Genomic DNA, 20176 nt, shown 5'->3' on the forward strand with positions numbered 1-20176 from the left:
GGCTCTACGTGACCGTCCTCAAGGCGATTATGTTTTATGGGGCCCTAATCTGGAACTCAATCGAAAAGGCTACACTAGCTAGGCAGCTGGAGCGCGTTCAATGGTCTGCATTAATTAGTGGGACACTGCGGACCGCCCCACTTTAGCACTGAACGTAGTGCCTGTCCACGTTGCAGGCAGAATTGTCACGGCGCGAGCGGCTAGGAGCTTCGAATACGGCCTTTTGGCCGAGGGGGGACCGAGGGCGATCGAGGGCACTGCTCAGATTTACAAAGCTACAGCTCTCACTTCAGGTGGGGGTTTTAACGGGCCACTGTCCTGTCGGTATTCACGCAGTAAGGCTGAAGGTTCTACCGGACCCTTATATCGCAGTTGTCTGGAAGAGGACGAGGTGGAATCACCTCAACACTGCCTTCCTAGGTGTCCGGAGTTTGCGAGGAGCTCTGGGGCATTGAGATTAGCCGAATTCGTAAATACATAATCGGCTCGGAGCGTTTTATCGATAAAGTTTCGGCTGCTGTTCAAAATTGTGGTATCACAAAGGACAACACTTTTGTAGATAAAATATATTGTAGAACTCTAGCTTTAAATTGCAACTCTGCTTCCGATATATCTGCTTATAACGCGCGGTAAACTGTGCATGCTGCGGTAGAGTTCTGTACCGCGGGGTACCTCACCGGTAGTACCGCTTCTCTTTGAGTGCTCTTTAACATGGGAAAAATAAAAAAAATACGTGGTTTCACTTAATCACGTGATTAAGTGAAACCACAATTTTTTAAGCTGAATAACGGTAAATTGCAACTATCTCGAAATCGTATCCATAGAAAAAAATTAACTCGATTTTCGGAATCACCGAGCAATTCCACATAGGAATTGGAGTGCCATCCATAGAACATTTTGTTTCAAACCAGTCTTATTAAAGCTACGGAAGCAGTTCAGACCCAGTTATGCAAACTTAGCATTGCAAGAGAGTTGCCGCATAATAATCTGTTAAATGAGCTTTGCGTGTAAGCGGTTACCCAACGCATAGCACTTAACATGTAGAATTCCCTTGGGTTTTAATTTTTACGTAAAAATGGTAAAGCAGTGCAAGTATGCATAACTGGGCTATTAATCCCCGGCTTTTCCGGGATGCAAAAACAGAATCGGGACTCGATACCTTATCATCCAAGCAATCTATAGCAAGATAGTCATGGGGTTGATTTTAATTGTTTTTGTTATCTTTTGCCTTCAGCGCCTTCTCCCGCAATACTTACCGAGTAATACTTTGTACGCGCCTTTAACCATTTGAGTATGGTGGGCTCATGGCGGTAGTTACGCTCCAAATTGGTAAGCTTATGAGATAATGGAGGCGCACGTAAGATGTCACTTTCCCTCTAGTATGTGAAGCTGTGTATGTTGACCCGAGAAATAACAAGTTCTTTACTAAATGCCCTTGAAAAGTTCGAGGGTCTACTCTGTATTGCGGTTCGAAACTACATGCGATTCGAAAGACGACACAGATTAATACAAATTCATATTACCAAGTATTCGAATCCGAATGATTTTCTTTTCGAATCGTAATACAGAGTAGACTCCTAGGAATTTCTTACAAAGATGGGTCTCGGTTCAGACCACGTTGGAGGTATAAAAAGACTCCTCTTATATTTCCGAAAGAAATAAAGAAACTCCCAATTTCACAGGGTAGTTCGACTTTATTGTTTGCTTTTAATACCAATTACGAAACCGTTGCGTTGCCTTCATCCAATTCATAATATGTTCTTTTATGCTTGAATAATACTCTACCCGTGGCTCAAAAACACGATCTATTTTACGAAGTTTTCGCAGATCGTGAAAACTATTCCAGAGGCCAATATTATATCCAACCATGTACGATGCTCCCAATACACTTGATTCGATAGTGGAGGCGCGTTCAACACATATTCCTGTAGCATCTGCTAATAGTTGGCAAACAAAGTTGTTACGTGATACTCCGCCATCAACTCTGAAAGATCAAATATATTCAAATTAGAGTTGGTGTTTTAGTTCACTGTAAGGATTACTTCACTTCTAGTTCGTTTAGCTCAATGAACTCGCTCTTCTAAGTCTTAGTTCGTTCATCTTATTAAACTATAGTTCCCCTAATTGAACTAATTTGGCAGTAAATAGGAGCTGAGTTATTATATTACGTTCTCATTGGGCCATTAACTCGAGTTTAACATTTTGAGTTTATGAACTAATGTCAAAAGTTCACATTCGGGTGTTTAATAAACTCAGAATTTAATTTGACATTTTTTTGTTTACTTTTTCTTATTCTCATTTAGGGCCGATTACTCAATGTCTGGTTAACACTAATCTCCGTTTAAACATCATTATCGACGTGTTCGGCTCCATGCATATAACATGGAGTCGGCAACGTCGATAACGATGTTTTACCGGAGATTAGTGTTAACCAGACATTGAGTAACTGGCCCTTATAGCGTTTTCTTTTCTCGAAAAAAGGCTGCACTTATTCTGCCCTGTGTTAGCGCTGTCACATTTTCATGTTCTTTTCTCAGCCCTTTCACAAGGCGTCGTGTTCTTTTCTCAGCAGGTTGCGCTCTGATCAGGCGAAAGTGCTGCCTTTTCTGCCCTCAAATAAACGTGAGGGTGAGAGTTGCATGGTTGATTTTAAATTTAATCTTGTAAAAATGGAATTACTTACCCTATCAGAAAAAGGTGTTCTGCTTTAAAATTGTTAAAGGCTTACAGGCCAAGTGAATAATTCAGCTTTATTATGTTCTATAAATAAATTGTGATGGAGTAGTATATTTTCTGTTTCATTCTCATATAAAGAACGCATAATTTTCTCAGGTTTCAGGGCAACGCAAAACAAGAGTTCCCATATAATAGGGCAGAACTTTTTTTGAGAAAAGAAAACGATATAACACACAAAACCAAAAACACCAATATACTAACCAAAAACACACCTACAGCCTGCCAAACATACACCTACAGCCACAACACAAAAAACAAACGCAAAGGTAATGAACAAAGTTACACGGATTTCCATTAATTTTTTATGAGTAAACAGTAATTACTCGATTAATCACACATCCCTACTGCATGGTTGAGCAGTTAAAAAAATATATTTGTGTGTTTTGCTCCATCTAGCACTATACTTATATTTGGCGCTGTAACCGCCTTACCCAGGGGGAAAATGGGGAATGCCTTACTTCATTCTAACATCACGAGGAGACTACTACTGTTGTAAGAAAAGACGCATCGCAATCAGTGTTTTGCTGCGAATCATTTTTATTGGTAGCCAAATTCCTTTAAAAAAAGAGCTAAAAAAGAGCTAAAAAAGTCGTTGTAGCTAAAAATGGTAGCTAAAGTTTTTTACTTACATATATATAAGTATACACGCAAACATTTTCAATAAGCAATGGTATAGAAAAACAACGAAATCTGGAAAAAAGCGAATATTTTATCCAACCAAGAACCTTTATAAAAGGGGAAATATACGACACCAGCTTGCTGGCTCCATCAAGTGATTGTACCATCAGGCAGCATGCTGGTGCAATATCTATTTCTTTACAAATGAGGTCGAGGAAAGATCGAAATGATTAGAGTCGAAATTTCATAATTTTTCTACCATTTTGTTAAACATTGTTTTTTTTTTTTTATTTCACAACTACTATATCGTGATCCTAATCTTCCACAAACATGGCTTTGACTCATATAGTGCAAGAAATTCCCGCCAAAATACTTTTTACTTAGAAAATTGGGCTAATTTCACCACTCACGACGCCAGCAGCTGGTACAATCATCGACTGCTGAGTGGAAGATCGACCTATCTCGGCAGCCAGTTCGAAAACGCCCTATCTCAAAAAACTTTTCAAGAACGCCCTATTTCAGAATTTAATTGAAAAACACCCTATGTCAAAACTCGGTTCAAAAACGCCCTATCTCACTTCAAAATGTATTGAAAATATGCTGATATAGGGCGTTTTTGAATCGGCAGCTGCCGAGATAGGTCGATCTTCCACTCAGCCATACATATACAACTTTTTCATGCCAAGTATAAGTAAATTCTCCCAAAGGGCTAAAACTGGGCTAGGGGCAATTTTAAATTTATGTGGTCAAAAAAAGTATCTAGCAAGCAAAGCACTAAAACGGCAACACTGATCGCATGTTTTTGAATGTGTGCCTGAAAAATTAAGCCAGGGCCCATCTCTACTTTTCATATTACTAAACATTCCATTTTCACATAAGGTAGTTAATCCGAGTATGTATGCATGGGCGTAGCCAGGTAGGGGCAGGGGGGTGCTCGAGCCCCCCCCTAACTTTCAAATTTTCCTTATATATATATAAAATAGTACCCTGAAATGCCAGCTTAATAGGGTCGAGCCCCCCCTAAATTTCATTCTGGCTACGCCGATGTATGTATGTATACTTATTTTTGCTTACCTTAACGCTTTCAATGTGTATTTGCTTTCTTTTTCCACTGTTTCGCATAATTGAACTACTCGGAAGACTATACTCTCCAGTATAGCTCGCACTAAATGTGCACGCGTCGTGGACGGAGTAATTCCAATAAAGCCCGAGGCAGCTTTTTGATCATTAATAGGGGCCTGGAATATTATTTTATACAAATTTTTTAATACAAAGTAGAAATATACATAAATTCACACAATGAGCATATGTATTTGACAGATATTCCATTAAAAATGATGTAAAAAAGCTGTTATTAACTTTAGTGTCGACTATATTTTGACTATGAATATTTCCCAATATTTTTAAATACTCACTCCCAGGCCGCTGAAAGCTGGTATAAAATAAACGCCTTTAGTGTCTGGTACAGATTCCGCGATAGCAGCAGTTTCCATGGGGTTGGTAAAAAGACCGCACTGCTTCGCCCATTCTATCACCGAACCCATGTCATTTGAAGCACCTTCAATACAATAAATGGTTCGAGCACATTCTTGTGCGTCTCTAAATTGCCAAGCAACCAACGGATACATCCCCATTAACGAGGCGTGGCAATCACTTCCCGTAGTCAAGTTGAGGAAAGCGCCAGTGCCCAAAGTAATTTTCACATCACCACGCTCAAAGCAATGTGACCCCCAAAGAGCCGCAGTTTGATCACTTGCGGAGGCGTTTATAGATATAACGGAGTTAGTCCAATCGGGTCCTAAGGATCTAGGATGTATTTGACCGAAATCTTTATAGCCATTGTCCACAACTTTAGGAAGTAAAGAAGACTACAAGCATAAATATATACAAACTTTGAAATAAATTGCGTAAATTAGAAAAACTCATTATGAAAAAACCTACATCGATCCCAAACAGCATTTTCATAAGAGGTGACCAGCTAAGTGTAAATGGATCAAAAAGTCCAGTGGCAGTAGCAGAAGTTATATCGCTGATATGATCAACATTTGGTCGTGCGCCATTTCCAGATCTGTGTTGAAAGTGTTAATTTGTTTACAAAAAATTTAAGTTATATTTGCCCCTATATTCTAACAGAGTCACAAAACTTAGCTCATCACCGTTGTGATTTCAAGTGCGCCGAGAAATGTGTCACAAAAAATTCGATTTTGAGCGCTAGAAAAATACACAAAAATTTAAAAAATTGAATTGAAGCGGCATATTTTTTGAGCGGCAAGCTTTGAGGCGCGGTAGAAATCACAGCAGTGATGAACTGAAGTTTGTGACTTTGTTAGAATACGGCTGTAAGTCTCGAAAATGTCAAATATTTTTAATTTTTCTCACAAAAATTCTAAATTGTTAAAATCTCTTTGCATGTGAAACCTTTTTCCAAGGCGAATTAATAAAATAAATATATGTAAATTCGCCTTGCCTTTTTCCATCCAAAACAAGCGATTGAATAGCAACTTTGGGGACGCTCGCGCAACTCAAAAAATACACCTTGGATGGAACACTGCTTCGAGAAGCAAACAAATTATCTTGGAAAGAAAGTTGCAACAATTTTCATTTTTCCAATTACAATAAAAAAAAATACGCCTTGGATGGAACACTGCTTCGAGAAGCAAACAAATTAACTTGGAAAGAAAGTTGCAACAATTTTCATTTTACCAATTACAATTTTTTATTTTTTTATTTTTTTTTGTATTTCACGTGGCACGCTTTGATTTAGAAGATAAAAATCCGAATAGTTTTTGACACTTTGCTCTAATGCTACTACCTGTTTGATGTGCCCTGATGGGTACCAAATGAAAGAGCCAAATTTTTTGCGGTAAGGTACTTTACGGTATTTTAAACCAATACACACCTAAGGCCGGTTGTTCAATGTCGGATTAGCATTGGAGGTAGAAGCTCCGGTTAAGTACACCGACTGCTTTTTCGATCACATGTCACATGCATGATGTCGAAATCGTCGATACTGTAGTGGTAGTGATAACCACACATTGAACAACCGGCCCTTAGGGCCGGTTGCTTAAAGCCTGGTTGAAACTAATCATCGGTTAACATCGTTATCGACGTTTTCGACTCCATGAATATCAGAGTCCTGCACTGAATGAATAAAACACAACGTTGAGCTGCTTGCGAGAAACTAAAGGTCTGATTATGCATACTTCGCACAACCATTTGTACCAACGCAATAAAAATGTAACTTAAGAAAATGTGAATCAAAATCTAAACTCAACAGATCGCTAAGTTTTTAAAACTTCTGCTAATTTATGGGTAATGGAATACAAACTAAATGCATACAAAGTACATACGGAATTACAGTTTGAAATTTATGCGAAGTTATGCGAAGTATGCATGATCAGACCATACGTGTGAAGCAAGCGAAATAATAGTTGTGTTTGTTTACAAATGATCGAGTAACTTGCCAGCAACTCTCCAGTAACTTTATTTCTAAGAAATCGCTCTCATAGAAAAAATTTGCAAAAAAAGTACGCGAAAGCTATTCCAGTAATTGTTTCATGAACAGCTGATAAATTCGTTGTTTATTCGCAGAAAATTCCTAATAAAAAAATATACATATTTTATATTTAAATGGGTTTATTATGTGAAATTCAATAATAAAACCCCACAAACAGTTTCCTTATTAGTTTAAATTTCATCAGGCAACATGCGATCGGCTGTTATTCGTACTGGCAAATTCTTACAAGTAAAAATTTATCCAGTAAAATCCAGTAACAACTTGCGACCTCAATTGTCATTTTCGCTCTCTCAATTTCCCCTACTTTGCAAGTTTTTGCGTACGAAAACGCCAAAACATGAAAATTCGTAAACACTTTTACTGGATTTTATTGAAAATGAGTAAACAAACGCAACTATTCACGGAGAGTTAGCAAGTGAGAATGGCGCTCACTTATTGTCAGGGTGTCCAGATTGTTAAAAAAAAACGCAATTTTTTTTTTAATAAAATTCATGAATTGGATTTAACAAATCTTTATATTAAAAATGAGATCATTTTATAATATTGTTTTTAAGAACAAAAACGCATATAATACCTTTAGATGGTAATAATAAATAACACAAACCACTTATATAATAGTAATGTATAAACAGTTTTCTTTAAAAATACGCATACTTTTTAAAAATATTTGTTTCAACACATTTTGCAATAGGACTGCGCAATTAATAAATTTATTATAACTCATATTAATTGATTAATCGCTCAATCCACTTTTAAGAGCTCGGCGCTAAAAATTAAATAAAAACCTATAATAAGGCGAGATCAGCTATTTCCACAATTTCTTCAAAATCACCTATAGTGTCTGAATGATTTACATTTCTGTTGTTGCCATATATTGAGCTATTCAACCTCGATAACATACTGTTTGATATTGGAAACGTCATCCTATTTCGAATCTTAGTTTTTGTTGAATTCATTTCGGAAAAAAATGCGCTCAACAAAGCGTGTGAGTGCGGCAAGGATAATAACATGAATTAACATATATTTCCAAACATTTTATTGCTTGTTGCGGTTTTCACTCCGAAAGCAATTATCCAAAATTCTTCAGAGTCGAATGGAATCGTTCTGAGAAAAGTTATTCCATGGGAAAGTTAAAAGATTTAAATATTTAATTTCCGCTGCTCTTCTTTCCTTCAAAGTATTTCCTTCAAAGTGAATTAGCAGGTCCCTGAAACTCGCCCCCTTGTGATTCACGCACTTTTCTAGTGACAAAATCAAAGCTTTTTTAAGTATTTAATTGACTAGGTAATCGTTTCAAAATATCTTCGATTAGGGTGATTAAACATTTTTGACAGTCTTTTAATATGCTTCTTAAGTCAAGTTTATCACGTAGTTATTAGCCTCTTCTGTAAAAGTTATCGGTAGAAAACTAAGTTTTGTATATTTTTATAATTGGAAAAAATTTATTTGAGGGGGAAAAATTTTTACGCGCAAATATCCAAAAAAATCGCCAAATTGGCGCGAAATCGTCAAATCTAGACACTCTGCTTATTGTTATGAAAAAGAGAGCGCCGACTTGTGAGCTAGTGAGTATGTGTTGAGCAAGTAATCACAAGTGCTTGGCTTCTCATGACTGAATGAGTCTTCCGAGCTCTTCATTAGTCTCTCATGAGTTCTCATGACTGAATGAGTCTTCGCGCGAGTATCTGTATACACGAAACTTTAACGGAATCAATGTTGAAGACCTAGGTAATGAAGCTTCAGCCCTACCTTCGAATGACTGTTGGTTTTTTGCCGATATTATATTAAAAAGTTGAACATTTTTCCAATTTAGTCAATTATCTTTTTATAAATATATTTCACTTAGAAAAATTAAAGTTAATTGAAACAGGCAACCATGGTTCACTAAGAGGGTACTTGAGGCGATAAGAACTCGAAACAAAAGCTATAATTTCTGGAGGAAAAACGCGAATGAAGAAAATCGGGTGGCATATAAACGTATGCGGAACCGGGCAACTAAAATCACACGTGAGTCAAAAATATGTTACTTTCAAAACAAACTTAATACTAGTCGTCCTCCGAAAGTTCTGTGGAATAATTTAAAACAGCTTGGAGTCAAATCTAATTTGAAATCTGAGTGTGTGATCGATGTTGATTGAAGCCATGAATGATTACTTTGCAATTAAATTACCTGAGGAGCATGATATTTTTGTGCCCAACGTAAATATTTCGTATGATTTTAGCCGCAGATTTAACTTTTCTAATATTTCCGAATCGGAAATAATACCCTGCATTCTTTCAATTAAATCAAATGCTGTCGGAGAGGACAAAATAAGCTTAAGGTTTATAAGGCTCGTTCTTCCTTACATCATATCACCCTTAACGCATATTATAAATTTTTCGCTAACTTTACTTAGATTTCCTGATGCCTGGAAAGTGGCTAATATTATACCTGCCGCGAAAAAAGGTAATGCATTACAACCCTGTGACTTTCGGCCAATCAGCATTTTACCGTCTTTATCAAAGATTTTCGAAAAAGTTTTACTGAATCAAATGATGAAGTACCTGATAGAAAATGTCCATTTATCTGAAAATCAATCGGGATATCGCAGAGGACATAGCTGCCCAACCGCTATGCTCAAAGTCATGGAGGACGTTCGTCCATCCTTCGATAAAGGCAACCTAACAATCCTCACCTTATTGGATTTTTCGAAAGCTTTTGACGCTGTTTGCCATAGAATCCTCATTCGAAAGCTTGACACATATTTCGGATTCAGCAATGATGCAGTGAAACTAATTGAAAGCTATTTGACTAATAGACATCAAAGGGTTGTTTTCAGGGATAACCGCTCTAGCTTAACACCAGTAAAATCGGGTGTACCGCAAGGCTCCATTCTTGGTCCGGTATTATTCAATTTACTTAGAAAAATGCTGCAAAAATGTATCAATTCATCTTTAAGCTGACAACGCTCAGATATGCCTCTCTGCCCCTCTAGGATTAACAGAAGACTAAGTCCTCCGAATAAATGAGGACTTACAAGCCATTTCTCTGTGGTCAAAAAATAACAGGCTTAACCTCAATTAGTCCAAAACGCAGGCAATTACCCTATCCTATTTTCCCTACAATCTTGATAATGTTTCTCCAATCATGCTGAATGGGAGTGTTGTGAAGTATGAGAAGATTGTTAAAACACTTGGGTTTACACTGCATCAGTTAGCCGAATGTATTCTGTACTGAGGCAGTTATGGAAAACAGCTTACTTCATTCCCAAAGATGTCAAACTTAAGCTTGTTAAAATGCTATTGGTACCAATAATATCGTACCACGAGTTAATATATGGTTGTCTCGATAAAGAATCCTTCGGAAAATATCAATTATTATTTAACAATGCCGCTAGATATATATATCTCAAGCGTAAATTTGATCACATCTCCGAGTTTTCGACAAATATTCTTGACTGCAGCATATCTATATTCTTTGATCGTCGTTTGGTGTTATTCATATATAAAGTAATCTACACCCGTTGCCCGAAATACCTTTTTTCGAAACTGACGTTTGCACAGTCAACTCGCACATGCAGTCTTATCGTACCTTATTTTAAGTATTCAGTTACATCAAGAATGTTTTTTGTTAGAGCCGTACAGTTGTGGAATTCTTTGCCAAGAAAATTAAAATCGGAAACTAGTCCAAAGCGCTTCAGATCGGCTGTGTACTCTTTCTTCTCAAACTAAATCCTGTACCATCTTAATACAAATTTTTGTTTCCCACTTTACTATTTCTTTCTTCAACTGAAAAATATATGAAATGTTCAGAAACTGGTTTAACAACTAATTAGTATACATATATTCTTTAAGCTACCAAAATTTTGTTATTATGTAATTGTTTTGAAATATGGCACTGTAAAAGACTATGTCTTATATGTGCATTTAAATAAATAAATTGAAATTAAAAAGTTTGCAATTTAGGTGAAACCTTGCAGAATTTTTTAAATTTTTGTACAAAGTTTGATCCAAACCCAGAGATCTACCACCTTTTTCTGATATCTACCACATTTTTTCCAGATTCTACCACACAGAATTTTTTTAAAGCCCGATCACTGATGATGACACAAAGTGACGGTAAGTTTACCAGTGCGTCAAGAGCACTATACACCACTCAAAAAAATAAAAGTTAAATAAATAGGCTATCAAGCAACCATTTTGGTTCTTTACTATCGAAGCCAGACAAATTTTCGTGGATCCCCACTTATACCTCGTGGACCCCAGGCTAGCGTAGGCCTTTGTCGAGTCTCCCGTGGACCCCTGGAGGTCCACCTGGACCGCTATAGGAATCACACAACCCTTGGTCAGGAGCTTCCTTAGCCTTGCTGTCTTGCTGGAACTTTCGATTCCACTACAGAAGTTCCTCCATGAGCTTCTTGTACCACTGCGTATGGATTTCTTGTAGATCTTTAGAAGATCCTTGTACTCCTCCCAACATTCGTTAGATTCAGCACACTTGGCTAGCCTAAAAGTTACCCTACCCCGTTTTATAAGGATGCTAAGTTCATGGCTTCATCGAGGGGGGCTTTGTCCTTCCTTTAGACATCCATAGGGGGCCATTTGGTATTTCGGATAGATGATCGTTCACATTTTCCAGATCCTTTGCATCTCTAACAGATCTGGGCGAACTCGGCCTGTCCTCCTCGACTATTTTTTGAAAAAAGGGCCCAGTTTGTGAGTCTGGGGTTCCTGAAAGAAGCATCCTTTAGGAATTTGTTACCAGAAATAGTAAAGCCTATATAAGCATGATCCGAGAAGAAGGACCATCCATCCTCTCAGCTCTACGCCAGGCTCGGAACAGAAAAATAAATCAAGAACGCTGTTCGACGCTGTCACCATCAACGCTGTCTTTCTCCGCTACAATCAGGCTAGCCAAGCTATCGAGACCTAGGTCCTTCTCGACTTCCCCTGCTTCGAGCGTGTTCTGATTGACGTCGCCTTTCGGAGGTCTCTTCATAAGTCTGAGATAGACGCTACCCATACCCCACTACATTGTTCCGTAGTAGGCCCTCCGCCACCTCATTTATCTGGACGATATATCCTCTTGTCCTTCCTCCGTAGGCTTTGATACGTGGTCTACTCTCCAATATCGAGTGGGTATGTTCGGATTTTGACTCTGCAGCAGCAAAACGTCCTCCGCTTTCGCCACACACGGCATCATAACTTAGCCTTCGGTATCATGGGGATAAGGGCTCACCACCTCTAGCTGCGCATCATCCGGTCTCTGGAGGTTCGGCACCACTCCGTTTTACCAACTTAGTGTCATGTCGTCGTTGCATTAAACGAGTTTTACCATATTATACTAACCTGCTGCATCAAAAGAGGGCATAGACCAGTCTGGATCTTCATGCATGCGTCATCTGTCCATAGGGCTCGCTGCGGTCCAGAAGCGCTACTGCCATATACTGCCTGGCTCACTCAGCTTCGCTCCAGGGTGCTGAGAAACATCGGCCCTAGCCCCCTGCTCATCGTCGGCTATCTCTCTTGGCGCCTTGGAGGACGACGGTTTGTCGCCGTCACTGCGCCGGTCCTCATAAACCTGTTTTACAGCTCTTGCGCACGACCCGCCGCTTGCTGACCCAGAGGGTCTTAGCATCGCCGACTTGCTGTCGCTCGCCTGCCTCACAGCTTTGGACGTTGGCAGCCTTTCTCCCTTCCCACTCTTGTGTCGCTTGATGGTGGATTTCTCACCTTCCGCCGATCTCTGCCGCTTCATCCGGTCCCCACACTCATCCTCCGCCTCCTCGATGCTATTATCGTACCTAGGGTCACCGGATGCGAATCAATGGTTGTCAAACCACTTCCTTCCCGCCTCCACAGATTCTCTGGCCCATAGCATGAGCTTAGTTTGAGGTTGAGGGCTGCTCTGTATTGCGATAGGCCGCTCTTCCCCTCTTAATTTCCAATTTCCTGCCCCCATTCGCGTCATACCTCGCGGTACTCCTTTTCTCTCACTGAGCTGACACTAGATGCGCCCTCATCGACACTGTCTAGGTCAGAGTCTTCGCTTCTCGCATGACTCTTGTGAGCGACTCACTCCCCCTGCCTGTTTTTAGATACTTCCCACAAAATTTCGAGGTGGGAGTAAAAAAAAAATAGTCGCCGAAAAAAAGCACCCTAATGTACATACATATGTATTTTAACAAATTATTGATTTTGTCGTTAATTTTATAAATTTACCTTAATTTGTAAAGTATCCAGGAATCTAATAGTTCAACGCGTGCGTCTTTTTGCTTAAGTGCCTCTCGAAGACGAGTGTTGTTCTCAAGCTCATGCAGAAGGCGCAGAGTGACCTGTACAAAGAAAAGTAAGTGCATTAGGGCGTATCACGAAAAAAAAAGTTTAGTGTTTGTCAGTTTTATTTGAACACTTATGTTGGAAGAAGATTTTTGGTGTGAAACATTTTTTTGGCTATAACTTTGGAACACTCAGTCACATCAGATTAAGATACGGCACGTTCAATAATATAAGGAATGAATTCAATATTTATTTATTTTTTTTTTGAGATTTCATCATTCAGTTAAAAGCTTGACAAGAAGAATATGTTTAGTCTACAAGATAACTAAACTCTCCAAAAAATGGCGAAGATATGTGTCTTTCCATCTATTTTGTATATTACATTCATATAATAATTGACCAAACTTTAATAGCGTTTCCCCACAAAATTTAATTTTGAAATAATTCTATTTATTATTAAACGTGCGATAAAGTAAGGAGACATTACTACAATAGGTGCTTGTGATAAAAAGTGTAGTTGTTGGACTCACTTGAGTCCTTAGAAGTTTCTCTCCATAATCTTAGTTAACTAAAATGAGTAAAACAATCAATCTTTTTGTCGCTTAAAAATGTTTATATTTCAAAATAATTGTTTCGACATGCGCGTGGTGTCATCATCAGTTGCTGCTGTTCAACTAACACAAAAAGGTTAATTGTTTTACTCATTTTAGTCAGTTGACGTCGCTTAGCACTCAAAATAAACTTTTAATAAGCTTAGTTAGTTTATATAATTGAAAAGAAAAACTCACCTCAGTTCTAAATAGTTTTTGTTCCGATAAAAATATAACAAGGTGAAACCATTGAGAGGCAGTCTGACGTTTGCCAGCAATAGCTTTGTATAGTAACTTCACCAGTAAAATATTGCAGCGAGAGCGTAAAAGCGAAATAGAGCGTAAAATTGAGAGAGAAAACTAGCAGAAAAAGTTATTGAACACAAAGCTAGTAAACACTTGTAAGTGAATAGTTGTTGCACCGTTTTGATATTCTGCTGTAAACATTTTACTATTCACAAATCAGTAATACAAATCAATAATACATTTTTCGACAGGAAACGTGATTTTATTGTGTTAAATTGCAAAATATTTGATTTATAAAAAGAATTAATGGCGAAAATGTTAAAAAACGGGGATTAGCAAATTTCAGTGCTTCGAAAGTTTCTGAGGCATTGTTTACTTTTACTTGAGAATTGCCAAAATCGGCACATCCCAAGTAGCGGTTTCTAGAACGTGCCACATTTGTTCGCTACATCGTGATGTGACAAAAAGAAAAGCCGGCAGCACTCCGCAAGGTTGCAGAAATCTCTCAAAATATATTCGAAAAATATCTTGATATAGAAGGAATTGCTTTACACTGTTAAGGAAAAAAATTCCCAACATTTAACGCAAATTTTAGCAACTTCAATCTTGCACTTAATATGCTAAAATTAATTTTTTTTCAGTGTCTAATTAAAAAGTTTGCAATTTAGGAGAAACCTTGCAGAATTTTTTTAATTTTTGTACAAAGTTTGTTCCAAAACCTGATCTCTACCACATTTTTTTGAAATCTACCACATTTTTTTCCAGATTCTACCACAAAGAATTTTTTTTAAGTCCGATCACTGCTTATAAAGTCCAGTACGTCATTTATATTTTGATTTCCACTCATTTTACTTTTGCTTGTGCTAAACTAATTCAACAAATGGAAGCTTTTGACATTTATTCTTCTTCTTCTTCTGCTAGCTACTTTCTGCTAGTAAAAATTTCAGTAGCAAGAATTTTCAGCTCTCCCGTGTTGTTACGCTCTCGAATCAGTGCTGTCTTGCAAATTTTTTGGGTTATCATACACTTTTCCAGTAAAAATTTCCAGGTTTCAGTACAATTTAGTACTGAATATTGGTTACTATACAAACCTAATATATGTATTTCAAAAATTCAAAACTCAATCTCACACACACTTTCTAATTTTCAATCTCAAACAACAACAATTGTGAGCAATTCAATTTTTTTATTTTCAATTTTATATGATTTTAAAATGCTTGCAAACCGCAGAAAAATATCATGGCCGAAGAATTGAGAGAATGAATTTACCTTGTAATGTTTTAATCGTGGTTTTTGTCGCTTTTAACTTATACTGAACATTTGTGTTACTTTCCTCTGTTTTAATGTGTTCACCTCGAATAACCTCGAGTTTTATGATAGTAATTTAATATAGCGAATTGTTACACTCATGATAAAAACATAGCAAGGTAGAACCGTTCTCTCAATTTGTCGGCCATGATTTTTTTTTTGAAGTTTGCCAACATTTTAAAATCATATAAAAGTGAAAATAAAAAATTGAAATTGTTCGAAATTGTTGTTGCTTGAGATTGAAAATGAAAATGTGGGTGTGAGTTTGTGAGTAAATTTAAAAATTAAATTGTTTGGAAACGTCAAGAATTTTAAAAGTGACTCTCAGCGGTTCTACCTTACTATATTTTTATCATGGTTACACTTTTACAGCCAATTTCACAAAGGCAATTTAAGTGAAAAATTATTTTAATTTTTTAATTTTATATGGAAATTGACAGAAAATAAAAAATAATTTTACATTTAAATTTCTGGTGAAAACAGCTGTTACGCCCAAGAAAAAAGCTTTTGTTATTCAATACATCGAAATACATAATTTACCTGCCCATTCATCATTTTCAACACACTTGCTGCTAGAAATCGTTTGCTCCGTGTAATCAAGTACAAAACGTAAGAAAATATGTTTAATGCCTTAATAGCTGCTCCAGCATTCCACTGGTCCACTAATGTATTCGCACGCAAATCTTTCCATGTTATAAAATTATGGTAATACTCCTGTGTTTCGTGGTTCCACGTAAGAAATGTACAGCGTTGTGTCGACAAACCAAAGTTCGTGATATCACAGGGTTTTAATTGGGCATCTTAGATTTGGATTTGGATAATAAAGAAAAAATTAAACAGTTTCATCGATTGGGAATGACGATCAAGTTTATACATATTTATATAACAAAATAAAGCGTGCTAATTTTTCTTAATTGAAAAATTATAAAAATACATCGTCACTAGACACGAATAAAGGCGTGAGCTCAAAAGTTGATGGCGAAAAAAGACGCATAAAAAACTTTAGCGTCAAAAACTCTTAACTTACTTCGCCGAAGTTTTTCATAAGCATATTTTTTCCCAAAATTTTTACGCGCCTTTTTTCGCCGTCAAATCACTATCGCGCCTTTATTCGTGTGTAGTGACATTTTTTAAGCAGTACAATACAGCAGCCGGACTCCACCGTTCGCTATCACTAATTTTGATCGCCGAAAATCTCCAAAAGAATAGCAGGCGCCCCCATTAACACGTAACATCTAGTTACATTCCCCGCATACTACCAGATTTGGCTGATTACAGATTGCATGAGTTACTCTTCAATGTTGTATACTTTTCGGACCCACTACTTTTCACTGAGAGAATTTTAGCGACAAAAATTTAGCGTAGCGACAACTGTTTTAAGGCTGACGCTGTCGCAAAATTTTAAGTATCTAGGTATAGTTATTGACAATCGTTTAAAGTGGTCTGAACTTCTCCATACGATAAAACAATACTTTCTTAACACCATTCGTCACTTCTACCGCCTCACAAAGTTGTGTTCTATGCCCACAATAAAAATTGTTTATTATGGTATATTTCAGTCAAAGCTGCAATATGGAATCACCTGCTGGGGTGGCGCTTCGGCTAATAAATTCTCACCCATTGTAACAATTCAAAAACGCGTAATTAGACGGATCTGTAACGCTAACAGCAGATCTAGCACTATGCAATTTTTTAGAAAACTTGATATACTTCCATGCCGGCATTTATATTGTTTCAAAGTTCTAAAAATATTTTTTTATTAAATCTGGCTACCTAGAAAGCTTTCCGTCAGAAATTTACTACTTACGCAAAAACTTACTTCCATCTGTACATGTTTCGCCTGCTCGCACGTCTCATTTTGGAAGTTTATATACATACACGTCGTGCAAATTGTTCAACTCTCTTCCTGCTTCTGTACAGATCATTAGAAATCTTAGCTTATTTAAAAAAAAAGTTAAAATATATCTGCTTAATTTTAACCACTATAATATAGAAACCCTGCTGAGGTCGATATTGTAGCCCTAAAGTATAACAAAATATTGTAATTATGGTACTATAGCACATAAATACGTATACAAATATACTTTTCTCTCAAGTCTCTTGGATTTCTATTGAACTCTTATTAGCTCTAAAATAATATTTTCATTATTAGCAAATATTCATATTGTTCACCTCACATCAAGTCTATTAACTATAAGTAGCATTGCTGGTGTGTAGAGGATAAGCTCAATTTGAACATTAAGAAATGCGCGGCAATGACTTTTTCACGTTCACGTCCTCATCACGCCGTTGAATATTATTTGCACAGCGTACACTGGAGCCAAGCGTGCTCAAAATTCAATTAAAAAAATGTTTTTTTTTGGAAAAATAAAAACGCAGGTTCCCATTAAATTCTACATTTGCGGGACAGTTTTCACCTTTCTATCGTTTTTCGGCTGGGAGATATGCGTGTCCAAACTTGACAAATTTGAACAAAAAACTTTTTTCTTTTCAAAACTGAGAAATTCAAATGTGCAATTCAAATTGTTACTGCAAAAAAACGGTATTATATTTCGTTATTTTATGAATGAAGTTTATTTATTATTTTGGTGTATTTTGTTTGAAATTATGTGTTTTAAAAAAATTATGTTTAAAAAAACTAAATCGACCTCTGCTTTTTGCAAGTGTAGTTTTCAAAATCACTTTTTTTTAAATGCGCAACGCGCTTTTAAATTTGACAGTACTGCAATAAAGTGTGTTCCTTCCTTATTAAGAATCCGAGTTCAAAACCAAATGCACTTTGCGCATTTTTAAATAAATTGCTTTTAAAAATTTCACTTTGATTTTAATTAAACCCAAAAACATATACTACTGGTTAAGCTTGATTCTCTTTCATTTCGTACTTAAACTGTTTATTATTTTGAGGTTGGTCAAAGAATATAAAGCGGATTTAGTTCTAACAAGGACTTTAATTTAAATTTACTTGCACTAATGTGGACATAAATTTCGTTATGACCGCTGCATCTATAGCGAAATAAGTGTAATTTTTGGTTTATAAATTCAATATGCAATTATGCAAATAATTGTGAGTGCGATTAGCAAATTTTTACGTTAAATTTCACTTTTTACAATAGAGTTCTCAAATAGACGGCGTTGACTTACCTTCTTTTTTTTGTCCATGTGTTTATTGCTTTAATAAATGCAATTGTTATTTAAATGTGTTGTCAGGAATGTATTCCAAGTACCATAAAGTATTTTATAAACAAATAAAATTTTGACTTTCGTCCAGTTAGATCTGCTATTTGAAACACTGTGCGTCAAGGGTCACTAAATCGAGATTTTCACTACCACTAGGGCTTCAGTGATAATGCATTTCAAATTTCACTACTACTATATGGTCAGTGGTAGTGCATTTCAAATTTCCTATCACTACATGGTTGGTGGTAGTACGTTTCAATTTCACTACCACTATATGGTTAAAGATCATGAACCAATTAGAACAGATCTGACGGGTTGAGAAGCAGCCATTTGTAATAGCAATTGAGAAAAAAGTGTGTGATGTTTGTAATTTGAAAGTTTGCTATTTCTGTTTTGCTTCTTTCTCTATGTGTATTTTGTCGGTGGTTTATTTCAGTGATTTTTAAGCCATTTTCAATAAATTTTTTGTGCAAATGTAATTAAAATGAAGTGCGCGGTGATTGGATGCAAAAACACTTACAAAAATAATAAATTGGTAAGCACAAACATGTGCTCCAATATTGCTTGCATTTTTTTCTTTATGCTTCGTCTTCATATTCTTTGTTTACTTTACACAGAAAATAACATGGCGCTGAAATTACAAACGTCAGCCAGAAAATTACTTTTTTCTTTTGCTTCATCTTGTCAGATCTTGTGTAGGTGTCGTGTGAACCACTAGTACTACAAAGTGATAGTGAAATAGAATTAACTTATTTTGACGATCTAATTACCGAAATAGCCCGGAAAGCGTGAAAACAAACAAACAAATAATTGCTACAAAAATTTCAAGGAATAAGCAACAGTGTTGCCACTTGTTTCGAATATTTAAATAAATGTGATCTGAAACCCTACAAAACTGAAATGGCATTTAAATAACAATCTAAAATTAAGCTTAAATACCATCTAAATATGCATCTGGAACTGGCTTTTGGTCTTTCGAATTGACAAGACTTTCGAAAGACTTTGGTGATTTGAACGACAGTTGCCAGACATGTTCTTAATAGTCTTAAGTTTAGTGACTTGAGATGAGACTGATTTTGACCAGCATTAATCTGACATAAAATGTGTACTGAAAATATTCCACTTTAGTAAAACGATATGTACGATAAGTATTAGTATGTATTTACGCATATTTAATGAGGTGCAAGCATGCAATACTGGGTGTAATATCTTAAAGTTACACATTTCCAAAGTTAGCATGTTTTGATGATTAACCTTAATGAACCGTAGTTATTGTCAAAATAAAGTCGACTCTAAAGTAAGTTCCAGCTTTTTTGACATACAAAAAACAACTGCGATTACTTTAAGACTTTATTAAAACTTTATTTTGACTATAACCACGAGCTAATATTTTTTAATTCTCTGCTCACCTATAACTGCCCTGTTTACAACGCTGACGATTTGAGCCCACAGCGTTTCTGGTTCAATTTCAAAGTGCCCCGGTTGAGGGTTCAGCAATTTGACCTGCATAGAAGTGTATTATATTTAGTTGTACTCAATCTTTGCATTTCAACATTTCATATCTAAAGAGTCGAGGTTTTCAATTCAATTCAGCGATAAATTATACAAATTTACATGCGGTGTTTATGGCGCAGTGATTAACGGTGCCATAAGGCTCGATACATGACCAAGCAAATTCGTATCGCGCGAAGCGTTTAAAATCGCTGCTAGCGGTCAATTATACGGT

At 36.5% G+C, this 20176-nt stretch overlaps 1 protein-coding gene across 1 annotated transcript; it reads right to left on the reverse strand.

The window, feature by feature from the left end:
* Nucleotides 1-1641: 1641 nt before the first annotated feature.
* LOC118750706 (putative glycerol kinase 5) lies at nucleotides 1642-19966 on the reverse strand. Its single transcript, XM_036485436.1, has 7 exons — nucleotides 19860-19966; nucleotides 15814-16073; nucleotides 13073-13185; nucleotides 5296-5422; nucleotides 4770-5222; nucleotides 4429-4592; nucleotides 1642-1984 (listed from the first exon to the last, which is right to left on the reverse strand). Exons 1-7 carry the CDS (start codon nucleotides 19957-19959, stop codon nucleotides 1708-1710), a joined length of 1494 nt encoding a protein of 497 aa, XP_036341329.1. The 5' UTR covers nucleotides 19960-19966; the 3' UTR covers nucleotides 1642-1707.
* Nucleotides 19967-20176: the final 210 nt, after the last annotated feature.

The sequence above is a fragment of the Rhagoletis pomonella genome, unplaced genomic scaffold (genome assembly GCF_013731165.1).
Source record: "Rhagoletis pomonella isolate Grant_MI unplaced genomic scaffold, Rhpom_1.0 Rhpom_scaffold_00365, whole genome shotgun sequence".
Taxonomy (NCBI): Eukaryota; Metazoa; Arthropoda; class Insecta; order Diptera; family Tephritidae; genus Rhagoletis; species Rhagoletis pomonella.

What these genes read in the sequence shown, in the direction of transcription:
- LOC118750706 (XM_036485436.1), bottom strand. Translation starts at nt 19,959, where the DNA reads ATGCAGGTCAAATTGCTGAACCCTCAACCGGGGCACTTTGAAATTGAA. An exon ending in TGTAAACAGGGCAGTTATAG is followed by an intron (nt 16,074 to 19,859) that starts GTGAGCAGAGAA and finishes TCCAAATCTAAG; the next exon opens with ATGCCCAATTAAAACCCTGT. An exon ending in TACACATTGAAAGCGTTAAG is followed by an intron (nt 1,985 to 4,428) that starts GTAAGCAAAAAT and finishes TTGATCTTTCAG; the next exon opens with AGTTGATGGCGGAGTATCAC.